The sequence below is a fragment of the Vipera ursinii genome (genome assembly GCF_947247035.1).
Source record: "Vipera ursinii genome assembly, chromosome: 6".
Taxonomy (NCBI): Eukaryota; Metazoa; Chordata; class Lepidosauria; order Squamata; family Viperidae; genus Vipera; species Vipera ursinii.
Genome location: NC_139515.1, coordinates 64,838,328 through 64,862,329, shown reverse-complemented (window position 1 = coordinate 64,862,329; position 24,002 = coordinate 64,838,328). Strand labels below are relative to the sequence as shown.

The window sequence follows — 24,002 nt, the reverse complement described above, 5'->3', positions numbered from 1 at the left end:
ACCGTTTTGCAAGCCTCCGCCACCGGCAGAGGCTCGATCTGCCATTCTGCAAGCCTCCGGCAGAGGCTCAATCCACCGTTCTGCAAGCCTCCGCTGCCCCATTCTCTCAATGAGAGACAGCAGCAACGTTTTCAGGGGAGCCCGAGGAAGGCACAGTAGGTGGGGAAAGGGCTGGGTGGAAAGAGAGTTGGAAAGTCTGTTTTTGTTTTATTTTATTTTATGCATAAAACAGAAAAAACAGGCTTTATGCATAAAAAAGCTTATGATTTATGATTTTATTAAACTACAGATACATCTGTTTTGACTTTAGAAAAAGAAGTGAAATTATCATTGTACTTATAACTGCTGTAAAGATAAGAAGCCGCTTTGTATCATTCTGTTTATTTTTCTATTTCTTTTTCCCTTCCTGTACTTTTATCAATTTATGGTCAAGAAGGCCTGGAATCAAGTTACAGTACAAATATAATTCAAACTTGCCATTAGTTTTAATAAAATATTTGCTCTTACATAGTACACTTAAAAACTTTTATTTTAAAAAATAATTTTATTAAGTTTTTTAAAAATTGTCTTGCACTTTTAGCTTAGATATTTTTTCTCCACTTAGCATTATTTTTATGTTTTTAAATAACATTGGCCTAACATATGTCACGGGCATACATCTCTCCAATTCTGCTTTCCATCTTTCACACACACAAATCTCCCCCATCTTTTGCCTTAGGGCAGTGGCAAAACAAAATCAACAGATGCATCTTCTCATACTTTCTGGCTTGGAAAAAGCAAGTTTTATTTGCAGGACTACCTTCATCCATAGGGCGACAAACCTACACAAAAAAACCCGAAGGCAAATTTCGCAAAAACCAAAGAACCGAATCCCTCCCGTTTCGCGCTACACCCGCCATTTTAAACTTCCCTTTCCTTTTTTCGCTCCAAGCAATAAGTTTGGCGCCAAAAATACTTCCTCTAGCAAGCTAGCAGACGGCTGACCAATTCGATAAAGGAAAAGTTGAGAAGGAGGCGGGCCCAAGTTTGGGTCGCCTCCAGTCGCTTTCGGCCCTTACCACCGCGATTGTCTCGCGCCCTTAAAGGACAGGGTTTTTAGCTAATCGATACACGTCCTGCTGCCTTTGAGCCAATGACAGCGCGCAAAGAGCAGCGCGTGACTGCCGGCGAATCCAGAACACTTTTTTTTATTACTTTTTCCCGCGAAAACTTCTTCCAGAGTTCTAGCAAGCGACAGACTCGTTTTGCGAGGGGCTCCTCTACGGCTGCGGAGGCAAGTGAGGGGCGTTGGGGTCAGGGGCACGCGTAAGACCTATACCGGCTTGTATGCTTTTGGGTCGATCTTGGGCTGCTACAACCAGATTTCAGAAGAGGCGATATTCATTAGTGACCCGTCATTTCTGAAACAATGTTCGTCCAAGCGTTTCTCGTATAGCCCCCAAATCAGCTTTTGCACAACTCCCATCCTCCCCCACTCTGACGGTAACTTATATAAGTATCACAGGTGGCTGAGTCGATTGAATCAAAGTTAGCTGGTTCTAATGCGCCATCGAAAAAGGAACAATTCCTGCCTGCAGATTTTCGGCTTAAAAACACAGATTTCCCGTTATCAGCTGTTAAGGAACTCGAGGCCCCCGTCCTGTTGCTGAATTAAATCTCCCTTCATTTCATTTCATTATTTCATTACAATTTATTTATTTAGTCGCCCATCTCGCTCCAAGGCAACTTATTCTTCATGTGGCTCTAATTATAATTATTGGGAAATACTGCTTTGCAACAGAAAATCAAACTACCCTCCTCTGCCATAGAGAAAGGGAAAAATGATAACAAAAGAAGATGCTGTCTTGTATAAGAGCTGATTTTTGTATAAGAGTGTTTTCCTGGTACTTTAAATTGGATTTAATTGTTACTATTAAATGCTGCCCAACTTTCAGCTACTCTAGACTTAATATAAGTTATGAAAACTATATTTGTAATGTATCTTATTGGTATTTTTCAGCAGTGATTAATATTTATATGCTACTTATATGTAAGGGTGTAGGCCTATACATATGTTGTATATAGTATGTTTAAATGTGTGCTATATATGTGTACACTTTGAGAGCAAGCAACTAAATTTCATTTTTAATGTGTGCCATTGTGCCCACAGTAAAAAAAATGATAATAAAAGTTATCTATCTATCCTGGGTTTTTTTCAGAGAATCATGTCTGGTTTTGATGACCCTGGCATTTTCTATAGTGATAGCTTTGGTGGAGACCCACTTACAGATGAAGGGCAAATTCGAAAGTCCCAGCTGCAGAAACGCTTCAAAGAGTTTTTAAGGCAGTATCGCATTGGAACAGACCGGACTGGCTTCTCTTTCAAATACAGGTGCCCTTTCTCTTTTGGTAAACTTGAAACAGTTGCTTATAGCATTTTAAGTTGAAATACCTTTAGAGTGTTGGTAAGTATATCAGAATAAGATAACTTGCCCTAGAGTTCTGCAGCTTTGTGCATAGTTGTGAATGTTATTCCAATAAATATATTCATGGGTCTCTTTTTTTCTCCCACTGTATTGAAAGAGATGAGCTCAAACGTCATTATAACGTCAGACAATATTGGATTGAGGTGGAGATAGAAGATTTGGCAAGCTTTGATGAAGATCTGGCAAACTATCTACACAAGCAACCTGTGGAGCATCTTCAACTGGTATATGCAGCATGGGAGAAATATGAGGGAGATTGCAGTTAGATTATGGGATGCTGCCTTGTAGGGTTTCAGACTGCTGGTCTGTCTAGCTTAATATTGATAACAGCAACTTTTTTGGGTTTCAAACTGGAATTTTTTATTGCCCAGCTAAAAATGTTAATGACTAACCATGAGGCTTTCTGCCTGTAAAGACTGAGTTATATTACTGAACTATCCCCTTTCTGTCTTTTTTATGTATAATTATTTAGTTCCATTTCTTTCCTAGCTGGAAGAAGCTGCAAAAGAGGTAGCTGATGAAGTAACACGTCCTCGACCAACAGGAGAAGAGACTCTTCAGGATATTCAAGTTATGCTCAGATCAGATGCCAATCCATCCAATATCCGAAATCTCAAGGTGAGTTAGACCCTCAGCTTTATGAACTATGGCTGATTTCTTAAAGCTAAACAGGGTCACACCTGCTTAGTGTTTGAATAAAAAGCTCCCAGGAAACTGCAGATCTGTTGCCAGGGATATCTGCAGAGTATGAAGAAATGAATAAAAAAAGGTGTAATCAAAGCTCTATCCGGTTTTTTAATGTGCATTGTACTTAAGGCCACCATCTTTAATTTTTTTACCACATCCTGCAAAAACTTCTTTGTAGCTTAGCTTGAGAGGTACAGAAAATCCTGGAAGAAGCAAATGACAAATCATTTCCATGCTGTTTCCAAGAAAAGTTGAAGTTAAGAAGCTCAATTTGAAATAAACTATTTTTTTAAACAAATCACTAAAAATGAGGTTGGAGCTATAGTTTTGTAGAGCTAATGAAGGTTCCCTCTGCATTTGCCAGCATTGCTATAGTATTATAATAAAAATCTATTAGCTTAATTTTGCCAGTAAGGTATAATGATTTGTCTTTCCAGTTTATTGTTGAGAATTTCTTTATATTGATGGCTGCCTTAAAGTAGCTGTGATCTACTAAGTTTACTCTAAAAATACTTGAAAGAAAAGTTATATCAAAAGTTATATCAAATTGTGGAGAGCCAATTTGATATAGTGGTCAAGATGATGGCCTAGAAATCAGAAGTCTATGAATGCTAGTCCAGCCTTAGACATGAAAACCAGCTGGATGACTTTGGACCCAGTCATTCTCTCTCAGCCCAACCCACCTCACAGAGCTGTGAGAAAAAAGAGGAAGGAGTGTTAAGTATGTTTGCTGCCTTGAATTTCTTTTAAAGGCAGGATAAAACTATAAAACTAGTTCAGTTCCAACTTTCATCTCGTCAGATGCTTTGTACCACAAAAATGATATTTATTTTCTTTGTTGTACCTAGTTATTAATTGCAATAAAGTATGCACACATATTTCTTGTGATAGCTATTTAATTGCCTCAAGATGCCTCACAAGCATTTGAAAAAAAAAATCAGAAGTAGCCAAAATAGTTAACTGGGAATAATGGGAGAGGGCTTTATGCATGCATGGAATCTTCTGACTATTCCAGATGTTGGAGGAGGTTTTTGCAGATGAAACCTTAGTGAAATATAAAGCAATGCAGATGTTTTACAGTAAGAAAGAAAGGGAACTTGTGGCTTCAGAAAGCAGATTCAAATGAACACTTCATTCTGAAGTGCATTTAAATGTACAACCTAAGAACCCTAGGTTCATAGGTTGCAATAAATAATACATATGTACGGCATGTTTTATATGCCTCATTCTGTATTTTTGTATCCTACAAATTGGAACATTATATTATGAACAACCTGTAGTGACTGTGGAAAAGAGATTTGGATTTTTGGATCTTTGGATGCTCTGGGCATATATTTTCTTTTGTAGTTTTCAGGATGGTTGTAATTTCTCCTTGTTTGATTTGAAGTCTGAACAGATGTCACATTTGGTGAAGATCCCAGGAATCATTATTGCTGCAACTCCTGTGAGAGCCAAAGCAACCAAGATCACCATCCAATGCCGCACTTGTCGGAATATAATACCTAACATAGCTTTGCGTCCAGGTCTGGAAGGATATGCTCTTCCTCGGAAGTGCAGCACGTAAGGGTTGCATTTTTTTTTTTTTTGGATTTTAGTGAAATTTACTTAGACACATGATTATGACATATATGATTATGTTGCCTTGCCTTTGTTTACAGAGGACTCCTATATATACTTTCTCATTAGTATGCCCTATTAAGCTTCATTAAAATTATTCTCAAATAATTGGTATAAGATTATAGCCTTTGTTATATGTTTCTTTTTATTTAAGGCAAAGTTGGGCAAATATTATATCATCCAGGTATTTGGATTAGTTACTATTAGCCACAAGCAACTTAGTAAAGGTTTGGGAGAGTTCTAGTGCAAAAACATTTGGAGGATGATTGCTTGTTTAAGATTATGTAGAGCTTTAAAAAAAACAATTTCTTGGAGAAAACCTGTAATTTCAATTGAAGTCTGCATAGATCAGTTAAAAGCATTGTTCTCTTGTACCCAGAAAGTTTAAAATGTATCTAATAAACTGAAACTGAGTTCATAAAAAAATTGAACTCTGAATTCCCAAATGCTGTGTAGTAATGAAATGTGAGATTAAACACTACAACACTGGCAGTGAGATGGTTGATATTGTTTAATTGGCCAACTCTTAATACAACTCTAAGAATTTGGGTTAAAGTTTAGTGGATATGTGAATTCTATTTGCACCTAAGATGCACAGATTCAAAGTTTGTTTTGGATAACTGGACAAACTGTGCCCATAGTATTGGTATTTCCAAAATTTGTAACACTAAATTCTCATGAGAATGATTGAGACAGACATTATAAAATAGAAAAAGCTGTTCCCATTTTACCTGCACTGTCTTTCTTTTCACTTCAGGGAACAGACTAACCTAGCAAAATGTCCTTTGGACCCATATTTCATTGTTCCAGACAAGTGTAAATGTGTGGATTTCCAGACACTGAAGCTGCAAGAGTCTCCTGATGCTGTTCCTCATGGAGAATTGCCTCGGCACATGCAGCTCTATTGTGACAGGTGATGCTTCTGGATTTTTCAGCAGGATAGGACTGTGGTGCAAAAAGAGACTCAAGAGAAAAATCCAAACACAATGTGTTGCATCCATGGTTAAAAAATATAGATGCATGTATGACCATTTTGTTACCCTTTTTGTTCCATTTTAAATTGCTTTTTCTTCCTTCCTTGCTCTTAATTTTCCAGATATCTGTGTGACAAAGTTGTCCCTGGGAACAGAGCTACTATCATAGGCGTTTACTCAATCAAAAAGGCAGGCCTCACAAAGATGAAGAGACAGAACAATGTTGGAGTGGGCATCCGGAGCTCCTACATCCGTGTAGTGGGAATACAAGTAGACACCGAAGGCTCAGGTAAAGCTTTAATTTGGAAGCCTGAATCTTATGTGAGATTTTGTGTCATGCCATACTTTTTTGCCCTTCCGTTCATTTGACTACGAAACATACTGGTCAAAAGAGAACTTGTGTTGTTTTGACCTGAGAATTAGCTCTTATCTATTCTACCTTTCTAATGTAGTCCATATCAGACTGAAACCAATATTAATCTGGGGACTTAAGACTCTTTAATACAAATGATACTGTCTGATGTCAGTAGTACCCTGCAGACTAGTTTTGGCGTGCTTATGCTTTTCTCAGTGATGAGAGAGTCAACTCCAACCTTTCAGTATTTGTCTGTTTTTCTCTAGGGCGCAGTGTCAGTGGCTCCGTGACACCTCAGGAAGAGGAGGAGTTTCGGCATTTGGCTTCCCTGCCCAATATTTATGATTTGGTTTCCAAAAGCATTGCTCCTTCCATCTATGGTAGTAATGATATCAAGAAGGCAATTGCATGCATGCTTTTTGGAGGCTCTCGAAAGAGGTAATTGGCAAGAGGCGGAGGGGAATCATAAGGAAAGAAAGTCATACAGGCTTATCTCTGTTTTACTATGAAGCAGCCTTTTTATATACTTAATATTTTCCTTACTTTTATCATAACTATTCCTGGGAAAGAAAATAATGCTGTTTACCCAGCAATACATGAAAAGGAAAGAGCAGCTATCTGTTACATGGTGTTTTCTTGAACTAGAATGGAAGAGAAAAGGTATTGCTATCTCTGCCCCATTTCCAATTCCCTTTGGGCTTTGATGTTCTTAATAACTACTCTTAGGCAACTTCTAAAGGGAAAAATATTTCAAATAGCAAATTTGAGTGATTATTGTTGGCAAATGGAACCAAAATAGCATTGCAACAGCATAATTGGATGAGCACCAATTTTTAACCACCGCTTCTGTAAGATTTTGGTCTCAGGATCCCTTAACTTTCAAAACTAATTTTTCAAAAATATCTTTGGTTTATGTGGGTTATAACAATCAGTATATACTGTATTAGAAATTAAAATAGGGGAAAAAAGAAATTTTATTTGACTTCGTAAACCACATGAAGAGTCTCAGAACTTCCAGCAGTTCCCAGACCATCCTTTGAAAAATACTGAGTTAGACAATGAAAACTTAGTAGTTGGATAGAGTGATAAACATTATTCCCTAATATATAGGTAATTCATTGATCTAGATGTTCCTGAAGTGAACCTCCTACTTCTCTTGCCATGAGTAAACATAGCAACAGCTAAAGGTTCAAAGTCTTCCCACCTCTGCAGTTACATCTTGTAGAGTTCTGGAAGAAAGCATGCCTGGTTGGAATCAGATAAGAGAAGTTCTGTTAGAAAAGTCTCAGCCGATTCAATTTGTGATGAGACTTATTTGATATTGGGGATTAATGAAATGTTAATGAGTGCAGAATGCCTGTTTGCGAAGCTCCAAGCAATTACCCCAGCTGTTTCCTATTTATTTCAGTGATAATAGGGAGTGGCTTTCTAACAAACAGTTCATATTGTCTCTAGTCTCTTATCAATTTCTCTCAATTTACAGACTTCCAGATGGGTTAACGCGTAGAGGGGATATTAATTTGCTCATGATGGGAGACCCTGGAACTGCCAAATCTCAGCTCTTAAAGTTTGTAGAAAGATGTTCACCCATAGGAGTAAGTAACTTGTAGAGCAGTTATGTACCTGAACTATAGGCATACCATTTTAATTATTAAAATTATACATTGTCATTCCACTAGTTTATAAGCTCATTCATCTTGTCTTCTGATTTTATTGCATAAACTGAAAAATACTGATATTAGAGGTTGTCTTGTTTGAGAAATCTTACTTGTTGACCTGTACATGGATAATTGGTATGATGTGAAGGTTGAAAAGATAAAACAGACTGAGTTACTACTTATAGCTGAGTGATCAAAAGGCTAATAATAATGTATGTCAGGTACCAGGAGATGAAGAGTTTTTAATAAATTTTATTTTTAAGTCAGGAATTTCAACTTGGCTAATGGGGGTGCTCAAGGCCTTTGTAATTGTATTGTCCTAAATAGTAAACAGTGAAGACAGAGTGGGATGTTATATAGAGAGAGCCAGTTTGGTGTAACGGTTAAGGTACTGGGCAACAAACCAGGAGATTTATATTCCAGCCCTCTGTTAGGTATGAAAATTGACTGGGGTCTATCAATCTCAGCCCAGCCCTCATAGGGTTTTTGTGGGGAAAGTAGGACACAGTGTATTAGTTATGTTCATCACCTTGAGTTATACATAAAAAGGCAGCTTGAACATATAATAATCTACAATTTGTGACTTGGAAGAAAGTCAAAGTCTGAACTAGGTTTTAGAGTACAAATTTAAGTCATAGAAAGGCAATTCCAAATTAATGGAGCAATATAAACGGGGAACTGTTTCAGAAGTAGCAGCTTTTTTCTTCTTTCACTATCAAGCAGAAGTTCTGACCTAGAATATTTGAGTCTCCTTTTCCTCCCTTCCAGGTCTATACTTCAGGGAAAGGCAGCAGTGCAGCTGGTCTAACTGCCTCAGTGATCAGAGACCCAGCTACACGGAGCTTCTTTGTAGAAGGTGGAGCCATGGTCTTGGCTGATGGAGGAGTAGTATGTATTGACGAGTTTGACAAGGTACAGATGGAATGGTTAGCAAAAAAAATCTGTTGTAATACTGTCAAGAAATGTGTGGTGTGTGTTTTGAATGGGCTTTAAGATTGAAATGCAGGTGGTTCTTGCTTAACCAGTCATTTAGCAACAGTTTAAAGGCATATACATAGAATGAAGGCTATTGCTAAGCACATTGATTTGTGCTTCTTAGATTGTAAGCCGCTCTGAGTCTTCGGAGAAGGGCGGGATATAAATGGGATTTTAAAAAAAAAGTTACAATGGATCTCCCCAGTGCTACTTATAACCCAATTTTGAAATTCCAACAATCATGCACTCCCATGGTTGGGTGATTAGAATTTGGGTGCTTGGCAACTGGCTCACATTTACAGCCATTTGCAACATTCTCTGCTCACATTTTGTGCCAGTTTCTGGCATTTACTTTTGTTTCCAACAAAATTGTGCACCGTATATAATGGATTTGTTAATGACCATCGTGTTTGATTTAACAACTGCTGAAAAATCATAAAATCAGATGTAGTCACATGGTGAGCTGCTTAACAATCACTATGACTTACTGTATTTGAGGTCAAAATTATGGTTATAAGTCAAGGAATATGCATAGTAAGTTCAAATCACATTAAGAAGAGAGCTTTATATAAATTTATGCTTTCATTTTAAAGCAGTTGAGAATAGTAAAACTTCTGTAATTCAAAAAGAACCAAACAAACCAACTTAAGCAGTGCAATTTTCAAAAATGTATTCATTTAAGCTACCAGTTTTACTGTGAATCCCAACTTTCATAAAGCAGTGCATAATTACTTTGAACATTATTTAAAATATTTTGACAAAGTGATATTATTTTCTTCCATATATGGAAACCTGGCCTGTTGTTTCCCCCGTTCTTTGAAAAAGATGCGTGAAGATGATAGGGTGGCCATCCATGAAGCTATGGAGCAGCAGACCATCTCCATTGCCAAGGTGAATTTACCATAGCTGCTTCTGAGAAATCCTCAGGTTTTTTTTTTCAGTCCATTTTTCTGTTCATTTACAAATGAATATGGATTTAAACCAGGGACTATTTATTTCTCACCAAGGATGAAGTTGATTCTGGATAAATCTCAGGGGAAGGGGAGGAAAGGATGCACAGTAGCAAGTAGGTGACTCCAAAGCATGAAAGGAACCATTCTGCTGACTTACTTGCCTGAAGCCTTTTATGCATCCATACAAGCTTTTGGAAATCCTCTCCATTGCATAGCAATTAGATTCTCAGTTGATCTTGAAAGTAACTAAAACCTTGCAAGTGAGAAATGCTTGAAGGAACTGCAGATTTAAAGTTTTTACCAGAAAAGGTAAGGGTTTAGGAGAGAAGCCGGTGGGTCATATCAGTAAGTCTGAAAGCTTTTTTAGCTAAGAGACTGGGGGCTGTTCAGGCTGGCCTTAAAATATCTAATGCAATTGAGTTCATTCTTCCTTCTCAGGACTGAACAGCATTTTTTGGAGCCAAGGGCTTTGGGGGTTTTTTTGCACCCTGTCCAGGACCACAGTAAGCATAATAGTAACATTATGCAATCACAACTGGGCAGAGAAGAAAAAGTTGATTCTTTCTAGTATTGTAAAGTTTAAGGCAGGAAGTGGGTATTTTTTAAAGTTTTACAAAGGCTTAAGGTTCCCATTTGGTCCCTAACCCTGACAATAATTAAATTGGTTCAGCTTTTCTATAGAGAGTTAAGAGTGCCTCACTGTGGGCCTTGGAAAGTCATTGGTTATAGATTATTACACATTATTTTATAGGACATGATGGGGAAATGTTCCAGGCTGATTTGCATCTTACTCTAACTTTCCGTTTTTCTAAACGGTAGGCCCAATACAGTAAGAACTTGCATAAGTCCCATCCTTTTGACTATGTGCTGGTTAATACAGGTTTTTCCTTTCTCTGTGCAATCATGCAGGCTGGCATCACCACTACCCTAAATTCACGCTGCTCTGTGTTAGCAGCTGCAAACTCTGTGTTTGGACGCTGGGATGAAACTAAAGGAGAGGAAAATATAGACTTCATGCCCACCATTTTGTCCCGATTTGACATGATCTTCATTGTCAAAGATGAGCACAATGAGGAAAGAGACATGGTGGGTTCTTTGAATAGCCCAGTACAAAGTGGGGGAAATTGTATGGGAAATTCAGTTTTTTAAAACTGTAGAAACAATGGCACAAAGACTTGATTTTGTGAAAGCCTATATTCCATTTCTTTTATGTAACAGTATATATCTAAAAGAAGGGTTAGATAAGGAGTGTAATTCTATATTCTCTGTAACCATTCTAGAGAATTTAGCCAATATTTTAGTCTTCCTTATAAAACAAAGCTAGCATTTGGAAGGCAGTAAGTATTCTGCAAATTTAGGTCCTATTGTATTCAAATGTTATCTCTGCCTGGAAAGTGTTGTAAAACCATTTATAAATTCTACAAGATTTATAGACTCTGCTTTCATATTACACCTACTCAACATTAGCATAACCGTAATCCATTTAATCAGATCTTCTGTGTTCACATGATCTGACTACATATGAATGAGTTCAAAGTTTGATTGCCTAGCTTGTGACTCTGTGTTGCATAAACATACCCTAAATTGCTCTCCAAAGATTATATGAAAGGTGAATAAGGTATAATAACCTTATTATAACTAATGAGCAGTCAGTGCTTTTTTAAAAAAAAAGTTAGCATGCAGAAATAACAGCTGTTGCTTTATTGCATTAATAGTAAGTGCAGAAGGTAGTTTCAGTGGGGTTTTTCCCCCCTTCTACTTAATTTATTTGTTGTTCCCTAGACCCTGGCCAAGCATGTGATGTCACTACATGTAAGTGCCTTAACCCAAACACAGGCAGTTGAGGGTGAGATTGAGCTGCATAAACTGAAGAAGCTGATTGCCTACTGCAGAGCGTGAGTAAGACAATTGTAGCAGTAATTACATGGAAAGTGTGGTGGAAACCTTTCAAGCATGCTTCAGATTAATAAAAGAAAAATTAGATGTTTTGCTTTGGTTCTAGAGATTCAAAAGGTCTTCAGCTCAGTGCTAAAGCAAAAGCAGAATTTCCTTCATTCTGACTCGAGGGCCAGGGTGATATTTCAGCTCCAAAAATGCCTTCCCTCAAGTGTCCCTAAAGTAACGGTCCACATTAAGGAGCGTAGGGAAGACGGCCACTCAACCATGCTTAATAGGTTTCATGATGCTATAAGCATCCCAAAGATGCTAGAGAAGAAAAGGCATATCATTAAGAAATCACTTTAGAACAGGGCTTTTCAATTGGTGGTATGCGTACCACCTGTGGTACATTAGCATGTGGCAGGTGATACGCAGCCCTGCCCAGCCAAGTGTAGTGGGGGAGGGAACAAGCCAGCGCAGCACAGCACTTACTGTGGGAGAGTCCTCTGGGGTGGACTGGGAGTGGCTGGGGTGAGGCAAAGGCCCCAGGCTCACTTCCAGCTCACCTGGAAGAGAAAGGTGGAGGAGGGAGTGGAGACAGGAGAGGCTATAAAAGGAGGCAGTTTGGGCAGGAGAGGGAGAGAGAAAAAAGAAGCAGCCTTGGGAGAAGGTGGAGTCAGCTGTATCTGCACTGAAGGGAAAGAAGAAGGAGGGTGGGGGGAGAGGAGATCAAGCAGGCCGGCCATTAGCCGATCTACAACTTCTGTGGCAGCCATCCGTGCTGACAGCAACAAACAGGCAAGAAACAGAGTGGGGGGAGGGTTGCTCTCCACGAGGAATGAAGAAAGACAGCAATGAAGAAAGGCAGCATCGCCTAGAGGTGAGGCACAGAGGAGGAGATTAGAAGGATTCTTATGTGCCTTTATGACTTTGAAGTTCTGAGATTTGTGCAATGTGGGCTTTGTGTTCTTAAGGAGTGTTTGGCAATTTCTATTTGGCGGATGGCTGATGGCTCATGTTAGATTCTATTGCTCTGCTATTGTTAGCTGTAAGTTTTGCTGCAACGGATTTTGAAGTATTTTTCTCCTGAATGGATTTTGCCTGTAGTATTCCTTTACTTACGAATGGAGCCGGCAGCCTGTACTTACTACATTTTATTTTTCTTCCTTAAGTGCCGGCTGCAGTAACTTTCCTTTCTAGCCAGTAACTAATTCTTAAAGAGGAATGTGTCTTTTTAAGCTAGTTCCCCCAGTTCCCTTTTCTGTCTCTGGAGGCTTTTCTTTGTTTGATGAATATACTGTATGGAAGAGGGAAAATATGGGGTGGGGTGTGGGGTGTGTGTCAAATTCTTCCTTCAGAAGGAGATGTGAATGAGAAAGAGGGAGGGAGGGAAGGAATTCCCACCTTAGCACTTGGCCACCAGCAGCCCTGCCATTGACTTTGCTTGTCAAAAGGTTGCAAAAGGGGATCACATGACCCTGGCACACTGTGACCATCCTAAATATGAATCAGTTGCCAAGCATCCAAATATAAATCACATGACCTTGGGCATGCTGCAATGGTCATAAGTGTGAAAATGGTCATAGGTCATTTCAGTGGAATTGCAACTTTGAACAGGGTTGTTTTTTTTGTTTGTTTGGTCATCAAGTTTTTGACACCTTGCTAGGTGGTACTCGAATACTGACATATCGTAAAAGTGGTACAATTGGTGAAAAGTTTGAAAAGCCTTGCTTTAGAACATCCCTTTTCATTTCATAAATTGAACAGCCTGGAGACTAAGTTCATATATTAAGGTGTTCTAATAATAGTTAGTTTAATAAGCCACAGTGGATGTGTTCACACAACATACTGAACTACATTATGACTTACTAATGTGTAAAATTTGGTTTGTGATTATGCCATAAGAATTAAAAAATCGGGGCTTCCGGATGGCAAGGCGACGCTGGAGGCAGCCATTTCCTGGCTGTCAGCCTCGCAGCTCCGTAGAGCCGCCGAAAACAGCGCTGATCAGCTGTTCGGCAGCTGTTCGGCGGCTCGGAAGCCCCCACCTCGGGAGAAGAGGAGGGGGTGAGCGTCCAGGTAGGGGTAGAGCTCTCCGGGGCTGCCAGAACTTATAGTTTTGGCGGCGGAAGGATTGAGCCCCCCCCCGAAGCCTGGGCATGCTCCGGACTGCGAGGCGCCTCTGCTCCGGGTTTTTTGGAGCAGAACAGGGCGTTCGCAACCATCCCTGCTAGCAAGGAAGAGCTTTTGAGAACGAGGACGCAGGCAGAGCGAAGCAGGAGATTTTGGTGAAGATGATGCTTTGATCTTTAACTCAATGGACTTTGCTGAATCTGCATGTGAAAGTGCGTAGTTAACAATAGAGGGTGAAAATGGCGGCTATATCTTCTAAAGTTCCTGCCCTGAGGCAGCAGTCTTTGGTGAAAACTTCATTGTCCTCTGCATCTGAATCTGTATCAGCTTTTACAGCAAAAGATTTGCAGAATCTGTTGCAAGAGACTATGGAAAAGCAAATGCAGCAATTTGTTGAGATAATGGAGAAAAAGTTGGAGGAGAAGTTTACAGAGAAATTAAAAGAAATGAGAGCAGACATCACATCTGCAATAGAGGGCATGGTTAAAAGTATTGAGATTTTGGATGACAGAGTGGAAGATCTTGCTCAAAATGATATTAGATTGGAAGCCAAAATGACAGAAACTGAAAATGTAATAGAGAAAATGAATTATGATTTGATTTCGACACAATATTCTCAGATGGAGTTTGCTTTAAGAATCAGAGGCCTAATAGAAAATCCTAAGGAAAATTTGGAGAAAATGGTTTCTGAGGCTTTGGAAGGGGTGTTGAAGCGACCAGCAGATGAAATAATGCAAGATATAGATAAAATCTTCCGTGTTAATTCGTGGATCGCAAGACAAAGGAAACTACCTGGAGATGTGGTGGTTTATTTTACAAAAATGATTAGAAATGAAGTTATCCAGGCCTCCTACAACATTGATTTTGTAATTGCTGAGCAAAAAGTTCTGATTTTAAAAGAGATCCCTGCAAAGATTTTAAGGAAAAGGAAGGAATTTGCTTTTTTGACACAAGAATTGAGACGATGTGATATTAAGTTTAGATGGCAAATACCAGTGGGGATGGTGGTGACCTATGAAGGTACGAGGTACTGTTTTACCACGGAGATTCAGGCACGTGATTTCTACAGTAATGTTTTAAAAGCAGTCCCCATACCATCTTTGGAATCTACAAAGAAAAAAGGTGAGAGAGAGTCTCAACGTTCCAGAGAGAACCTGCATGTTGCTGAAGGGTTAACGCAGGCAGATGTGAAAGATACAGGAGTGGGTCAAATTTCATTATCACTGGAGAAGGCCAGAAATTGGAAGAGGCGTGCTGCTTCTGGACGAATGAATCAAGCCTGAAGATTTAGTCACATAACTGTAAGAGACAATAATGTAATAAGGATTATGGGAACTGGAATTGCTAGAAGGACTAAATATTTGGGGATATATTTTTTTTACCCTTATAAAATAATTATGTAATATTTCGTGTTGCTTTAGTTCTAAGATGATTATGGAAAGTTAATTGGGAAGATTTGTAGTAGTGTTTATTGATATTCTGTAGGTTATGATTTGTTATTTGGATGAAAAATTTTAAGCTTTTAGTTGGATAGAAGAATAGTTTTATAAAATTGATATAAATTGGTTTTTTTGTGATTGAAGTTAATTTGTAATATTTTTATGGGTAATATTGGAGTAGGTAATAGAATATAAGAATATAAGAATGTGATTATATAAAAATTTCTTAAGTTTGGAAAGTAATCTATGGTATTTTAAGTTGTATAACACATTAGGATAATGTGAATTTAAAGCTTAGTTGGAATGAGGAATAGTTTTAGACAATTGATATAAATTGGTTTATTTGAGATTGTTTTTATTGGATATCAGATTGGAAGGTATTATTTTGTATTTGAATAATCATTGATATGATATATATATATGTATGTTTGGAATTTACCTATATGAGTTAAAGTTTGATAGTTTGAATAGTTTAGGATTGTTTGCGTAAGTTAGATCATGATTGTTTGTATTTTTATACCCTGTGTTTTGGTATTAGATTGGAAAGTATTATTTTGTATTTGTATAATTATTGATATGATATATATATATATATGTTTGGAGTTTTCTTATATGAGTTAAAGTTCGGTAGTTTAAATAGTTTAGGATTGTTTGCGTAAGTTAGATTATGATTGTTTGTATTTTTATACCCTGTATTTTGCTCTGGGAAGCGGGGAGGGGGGAGGGGAAAGGGAGGGAGGGGTTGGGGAGGGTTGGGGAGGGGGAAGAGGGTGGGGGGAGGGGGTTGGGAGGGTTTTTTTTTTCTTTTTTTTTTTGGTTGGTTAAAGAAAAATGTATTGTAAAACTTTTTAATAAAAAAAGAATAAAAAATCGGTGAGACAAAATGATTTTGTATTTATGTGGTATATGTGTACATATGTATATATGTCTCTCTGTGTGTGTGCTGATATATTAAGGTTTGTATTTGTTCCCATAGGAAATGTGGTCCTCGCCTCTCTGCAGAAGCTGCAGAGAAATTGAAGAACCGCTATATTCTTATGCGCAGTGGTGCCCGCGAACATGAAAGAGAAAGCGACCATCGCTCCAACATTCCCATTACAGTAAGGTAAGGGGAAATAAACATCTGGGTTTCAGGTGAGGAACTAGATAATGGTTATTTAGTAGAGAAACTGTACAGAAAGGTTCTTCTGTACAGTTTCTGATTCTCTAAAGAGTGTCATTAGACAAGAAGGTTCATGTTATTTTTCAGGACAGTTGTCCAGCCAGTAAGTATACATAAGGATATACAAAGTCTTCTGTGCACAAACTGTCCCATGCACAAAAGCTGGTTTGGCCTATGACTGAACTGAAACCTGCATGTCTAGGGATAGATTGGTCTGTCCAGATAAAAACTAGGACTGTTTTGATCTGTACATGAGCGGTTTTGGTATATAGAGAGCAGAGAAAACTAAGAATGTTGGCAGCTGAGAGGATAAGGAAAAGATACTAAGAAGATGTGGGGGAGAGGCATGATGGCTATACTACAGTACATTAGAATTTTTCAGTGGGAATATTGGGGTGAATGGACCAGTGGGGATAGGTCATATTAAAATCTCCTGAGGGAAGACGGGGTTAAATAGCCTTGGTCCACTTATTTCTATTCTGTTTCATCTGAAATCTGGAACCATCAGAATGGGACAGTTTGTTCCAGGTTCAAAACATTTTTGCCATTTCAGACATGCTCCTTGATACCCATAAATCAGAAAGTCTGGGTGCAACCTTTCAGATTAGCAAATGTTATTAAAAGGCATAAGCTTTTATGATCTTGAGCTCTCTTCATCAGATGCAGCCTGCATTATCTAGATACACATGTTACCACTGGAAATTTGAAAACAGTGAGAATTTGAACTTCCATTAGGATCAATATTTTATTATATTTTTTTTAAAAAAATAGTCTTGTTTCAGCACTTTTGAGACCTTCATTGCACTGATGTCTTGTTAGAAGTGGACATAAAATGCAAAGTAAACAGGATGTTTTTGGCTTGATTCAGGAAATTGGGATCATTTCCTAAAATGAAGAGAACAGAAAAACAGAATTATTTTGAATAGGCATGCTGAAATGGTCCTTATTCAAATTTAATTTCCAGTTAATATTTTTATTGATTTAATGCTTCACCTTTTTTCTTTTAGAATTTTAAAGACTTCTACTTCTCTTAGTCATGGTTATTTCTTTCACTTCTTTTGTATTATTTTAAAGGAGCTTTTTCATTCATCCCATGCAGGCAGCTGGAGGCCATTGTGCGAATAGCAGAATCCCTCAGTAAGATGAAGCTCCAGCCTTTTGCTACTGAGGCAGACATTGAAGAAGCCCTGCGGCTCTTCCAGGTGTCGACCCTCGATGCTGCTTTGTCAGGCAACCTCTCAGGTGGGTTTCCCCAAGGAAATACATGTTGCTTGTGTTCATTGACCAAAGATTGCCGGATATACATGTGTTGATAATCTGGCTCTCAAAGGTAATGGTAGATTGCTGATTTTTTTCTTCAGCTTTCAGGCTGGCTGGCCTTTGAAAAATTAAGATTATTAATTCAACTTTGGAGTATAGGAGTATAAGAATGATACACGAAGTATTTGCCTCAAATCTTCCTTCTGCTGTGATTTTTGTTGACTGCTGAGAGCCTGTATAAAATTGAGGCAGTGTGTAAATAATATATAAATAAATATATTTAATTTCTTTGCTGTCATACCCATCTGTGATAGTGCAATATTTTCTTTACCTTAAGCATTGCTGTAAGGAAAAAGTGCAGTAATGTAGATGAAATGGCTTAGAGACACTAACATGCTAAACATAATTATTGTACGAGTGGTCAAGGTGCAATCCATTTGAAAGCTCAATTATTAGTGAAATACTTCCTTTAATTATATATTTGTGTGCAAACAAGTTTAGTTCAGCAATATTAACTGTTTCTTTTGTGTTTATTTGTTTGAATTTAATAAAGGAACTCTTAGGAGACAAAAAAATAAATATGAACCTTCCACTTCATTTGTATTAAATTCAGGTTTTGTTTAAACTGGTGAAATGAAACAGAGCAACTCATGCTGATACAAAGTGTGCTGTTGCAAATTTTGATATCAAAGATTTGAACAATTTATTTCTATAAAGAAATGTCTGTCTCATGTTAATTGTAATAATGCCCTCTCTGTAGGAGTAGAAGGTTTCACTACTCAGGAAGACCAAGAGATGCTGTCTCGTATTGAGAAACAACTCAAGCGTCGCTTTGCCATTGGCTCCCAAGTATCTGAACACAGCATTATCCAGGATTTTGTGAAACAAGTAAGTTACCTGAGAGAGGCAGTTAGAAGTGCTCTCTCAGCTATAGTCCAGTGAAAGTTACATGAATGAAAAGGTTTATGAACAATATCAAGAATATACGGAACCCCTAGAATGTATGCTATTGGTTGTCTGGCCAAGTTGCAAGATGTGCAGACCTAATTAGTTTTAGGAAGGAAGGAAGTGTGCTTCAGTCCATCATAATATTTATTTATCACTGTTCTAGAACAGCTTCTCCTGTCCTTTGGATTTGGAGGATGCAGAGGGATCAGGGATATAGGTGGAGTGCAGAGAATTTTCATTTCCTCTCAGTAGTTGATTGCATACCATAGAGCAGCGGCCCCCGACCTTTTGGTCACCCGGGACTGGTTCTGTGGAGAGAGGTCTTTCTGTGGACCAGAGGGAGCGTGGTTTTGTGTGCTGCCTGCATTCCGCTTCACTTGTTTTCATGGCCTGGTTTCTGGCTTGCTGTGGAATGGTACCGGTCCATGGACCGGGGGTTGGGGACCCCTACTACAGAGGGAGTAATAGGTGTCCCTTTGCATAGAAAATGTACTTTCATGTTGGGAATAGTACAGGTAGTCCTTGACTTCTAACTGGTTACTTAGAGGCAATTTGAAGTTATGACTTATCCCCCAAAAGGTATTTATAACCAAGATTTAAACTTCTGGACCCCTTCTCCCCACTGCAGTCAAGTGATTGCATTTGGGTCCTTGGCAGACAAGTCCACATTTATGACTAGTTGCAGCATCTCACAGTCATGTGTCCATGATTTATGTTTTTGCTGGAAACCAGCATTGGCTTCCACTTTCCAGCAAAAAACACCCACTGCAGGCAATTGCTTAATGACTGCCACAAAAAATTAAAATTGGGTCGTCACGTGATGACCTGCTTAATGATCAGGACAATTTACAACCACAATTCCAGGATCAATTAAGGCCATAAATTGAGAAGTACCTGGAATATTCCCTAACAGACAAATTATTATGCTTAATACAAAGTGTAGGTGAAAATGAAGCTGTCTTATTTAATACAGAAATTCAATGTTAATTCTCCAGATTAGCGCCATAATTTGTCCATCATTCTCCTTAAGTTTCATTGTTACTTTTAGTTGTGTTAGTTTTCACAAAATGTCTTTTTCCATTTTCCTTCCCTCAGAAATATCCTGAGCACGCCATCTACAGGGTGCTGCAGCTTATGATGCGTCGTGGTGAGATTCAGCATCGCATGCAACGCAAAGTCCTTTATCGCATCAAATAAAATACTGTGCATCTCCTAGAATGTTAAAATAGATGCATTCTCCATGTAATTGGAACTAAATTTTTGCCACTGTTACATCTAATATCTGCAATACCTATTTCAGTCCAAAGAAAAATAATGTGTAGTATTGTCCTATTCAGGGAGGTCAAAAGAGAGACAGCATAAAAATAGCTGTTTGCTTTTATTTGTTGCAATTTTCTTGCTAAAGTGTCACCTTGATATTTTATTACAATATTAAAAGCTTTTTTTTATCAACACTAAAACTTAATAAGTAACATGTCTGCAACAAATAAAAAGTGTTCTGTTAAGGGTGTGAGGTAAGAAAGCTGTTAAAGAATATAGCTAATTTTCTCTAACGTATTTCTGCTAACTGCTCCCTCTGAAAGCTTCATTGTTTAGTTGTAGTAAAATTATATTGTGATCTTTTGTGACTGCCATTGAGGTCAACAATAGAGAACCAGGGAAAAGAACATGGAAACCAATCATCTCTCCCTTGAGAAGTTAAGAGTTCCAAGGCATGTTTACACAACATGGCTTTTGTGCTTAGTGGTGATACTTCAATGGCAGTTAGCTGAGCAACACTGGAGGAGACCAGGAAACAAATATGTAGAAAGATCTGTCACCAAAAGAAGTTACTTCCATCATCACTCTCCTTGAATGTGCGATAAGAATCTTATCTCAAGAGTATATAGCTTCATTTTCTTCTATGGCCTTTCAAGGTGCAAGCATAACTACAGGAGAGATATTTCCACTGCTTTGAAACACCCCAGTTTCATTTTATTTTTATTTTACTATATGCTGATCATACTTTCCACAAGAGTGCATAAAGCAATAAATACTTCATTGGAGAAATGGCATAAATATTTTTGTACTGTTTGCTAATATTTAACAATGAACTACTGCATTCTAAAAATAAAATAATAAACCAGTGCAAAGATAGTTGACAAAAATTATTTGAATGCTTGATGCCTTAAAGTGTTTGTACAGTTTTTACTAATTGACAAACTATTTCTGCCTGAAACCCTGTAGGAAGATTTGCACCTAGGAAAGATCCATGTCACTCTTGAATGTGACACTGCAAAGCCACATACAGTCATGGCCGAAATTGTTGGCACCCCAGAAATCTTTCCAGAAAATCAAGTATTTCTCACAGAAAAGTATTGCAGGAACACATGTTTTGCTATACACAGGTTTATTCCTTTTGTGTGTATTGGACATAATGTCAAACAAAACTCCAAAAATGGGCCGGACAAAATTATTGGCACCCTTAACTTAATATTTGGTTGCACACCCTTTGGAAAAAAATAACTGAAATCAGTCACTTCCTATAACCATCAATAAGCTTCTTACACCTCTCACCCGGAATTTTGGACCACTCTTCCTTTGCAAACTGCTCCAGGTCTCTCTTATTGGAAGGGCGCCTTTTCCCAACAGCAATTTTAAGATCTCTCCACAGGTGTTCAATGGGATTCAGATCTAGACTCATTGCTGGCCACTTCAGAACTCCAGCGCTTTCTTGCCATCCATTTCTGGGTGCTTTTTGACGTATGTTTGGGGTCATTGTCCTGCTGGAAGACCCAAGATCTTGGACGCAAACCCAGCTTTCTGACACTGGGCTCTACAGTGTGACCCAAAATCCTTTGGTAATCCTCAGATTTCATGATGCCTTGCACACATTCAAGGCACCCAGTGCCAGAGGCAGCAAAACAACCCCAAAACATCATTGAACCTCCACCACATTTCACTGTAGGTACTGTGTTCTCTTCTTTGTAGGCCTCATTTCATTTTCGGTAAACAGTAGAATGTGCTTTACCAAAAAGCTCTATCTTGGTCTCATCTGTCCACAAGACGTTTTCCCAGAAGGATTTTGGCTTACTCAAGTACACTTTGGCAAACTGTAATCTTGCTTTTTTATGTCTCTGTGTCAGCAGTGGGGTCCTCCTGGGTCACCTGCCATAGCGTTTCATTTTATTTAAATGTCGACGGATAGTTCGCGCTGACACTGATACTCCCTGAGCCTGCAGGACAGCTTGCATTCCTTTGGAACTTGTTTGGGGTCGCTTATCCACCATCTTGACTATCCTGCGTTGCAACCTTTCATCAATTTTTCTCTTCTGTCCACGACCAGGGAGATTCGCTACAGTGCCATGGGTTGCAAACTTCTTGATAATATTGCGCACTGTGGACAAAGGCAAATCTAGATCTCTGGAGTTGGACTTGTAACCTTGAGATTGTTGATATTTGTCCACAATTTTGGTTCTCAAGTCCTCAGACAGTTCTCCTTTTTCTGTTGTCCATGCTTAGTGTGGCACACACAGACACACAATGCAAAGACTAAGTGAACTTCTCTCCTTTTTATCTGCTTTCAGGTGTGATTTTTATATTGCCCACACCTGTTACTTGCCCCAGGTGAGTTTAAAGGAGCATCCATGCTTGAAACAATCTTGTTTACCCACAATTTTGAAAGGGTGCCAATAATTTTGTCCGGCCCATTTTTGGAGTTTTGTTTGACATTATGTCCAATTTGCTTTTTTTCCTCCCTTTTTTGTTGTGTTCCAATACACACAAAGGGAATAAACCTGTGTATAACAAAACATGTGTTCCTGCAATACTTTTCTGTGAGAAATACTTGATTTTCTGGAAAAATTTCTGGGGTGCCAACAATTTCGGCCATGACTGTATTTTCTCTTGTTTTTGAACTAACACACCCAGGTGTTAACAGCTTGTAAAGCTTATTTTACTGTTTATTATACTTATTAGGCCTGGCAAAGCCTGGGTAGGAGCACTTCAGAATCTCTGGAAAACAACCAAGTATCTCTTCAATTCATTCAAGCAGCCTCAACTTTCCAACTTGGGACTCTTGAATACTGTTTTGGAAAGTTCACACACAATAAACTTCCAAAGCAGTTGTCCCAAGGTTGGAACAAAGATGTAGGTGTTTAATAGTTCAAAATGGAGAGCTTTGTGTGCCCCCTTTTTCGGGTTTTGTTTTTGTTCACCTGGTTTTTGCAGGATGGGCAAGATGACTTCCATAGGAAAATTCAGAGGTGAACCTTTATTTCCTGTTCTCACGCTTGGCTTTCTTGAAGTACAATGCCAATATTATACATACGTCATTTTCACAGGCCGTACAATATATGTAGGGATGCTGTTTGATGTGAGAATAGCCAGAAAGGTGGTTTCCTCTTAAGATCTGGCCTTTTTTAATCTGCTATTTTAAAACCTTTCTTTCCCTAAATTCAGTAGCCAGTAGAGGGTGCTAGAAATCCAAAATCTGGCTTCATAAACAAAGTTGAAGGTTCATTACTTTACCATTATAAAGGAAAGGCTGATGAAGAGACAGCTTGCTCTGAGCTTTTTCCTCCTCAGTGAAATACTGAGCACAGCAGATAGACTAGTCTTGTCCTGAAGCTACAGGAGCGTACAGTTAGGCTGATCTGTGATGGGTGTGGCAGTTTCTTAACAATTATACTTAATTGTTATTACCTCATAGATTTTTGGATAAGGCATTCTGCTGTTGTGAGCACTTGTTCTAAAAATGTATGATGTATTTTATATTTTTTAATCAATCTAAAGGTTGCCTGACTCCATAGTGATTCCGAGCAACAGGCAACGCTAAAAATAGTACCAATATAAAGAAGAAATAATGCTGACTTCCTGATATGCAAGAGAATACATAAGAGGTCTGCTGTAGCCCAGAGCCTGGAGGGAAAAAATGCTTTCAAGTACTGTTTGACAAAGTAGTGGCCATAAGTCCTGCAACAGAGAAGGAACTACTTCCGCGGTCCCATCTGATGACACTTTCATTAGTGGAACCTGGAGCATACTATTCTACATGAAGGACAGAAACTCCTTCAGCCAAGCCTTATGCCACAAAGAACTTTATGTATATGATAATCAGCCCCTTGAATTGTACCCAGAAGCTAATAAGCGGTCTGGTTCATGAAACCATAGCATTCCCATGACTCCCTATGCTGCTGCATTCTGAACCAGCTACAGCTTCTGAGTGTCTTCAAGTGCAACCCATGTAGAACACTTGGCAATAGTCTGCATGTAAGATGACCAACCCATGAGTGACAGAATGGCCAAAGTCCAGGAATAAGAATGTGATTTTGGTGCACAAGATGAATCTCCTCCCTAGTTTACACCTATCACCTTTTCAAGCAGGTGCTGTAAGTCCAGGAAAAAACAGTCCAAATTGCCTATCAGTTCCAAATGGGGAAATGCATCCCCATTCAGGAGTAAAGAAATCCTACATGATGACATGGTCCAAATATCCACAGCAAATGGTCTAAAAAAAG

General features: G+C 38.5%; 1 protein-coding gene across 1 annotated transcript; it reads left to right on the top strand.

The window, feature by feature from the left end:
• Positions 1-1,052: 1,052 nt before the first annotated feature.
• MCM5 (minichromosome maintenance complex component 5) lies at positions 1,053-20,346 on the top strand. The gene is made up of 17 exons (XM_083365725.1): positions 1,053-1,273; positions 2,199-2,371; positions 2,563-2,689; positions 2,955-3,083; positions 4,540-4,712; positions 5,527-5,682; positions 5,866-6,032; positions 6,365-6,536; positions 7,582-7,693; positions 8,525-8,668; positions 9,557-9,622; positions 10,594-10,770; positions 11,467-11,579; positions 16,111-16,239; positions 17,396-17,538; positions 18,317-18,444; positions 19,600-20,346. The coding sequence occupies exons 1-17, from the start codon at positions 1,133-1,135 to the stop codon at positions 19,699-19,701; spliced, it is 2,352 nt and encodes a 783-aa protein (XP_083221851.1). The 5' UTR covers positions 1,053-1,132; the 3' UTR covers positions 19,702-20,346.
• The last annotated feature ends 3,656 nt before the right edge of the window (positions 20,347-24,002 follow it).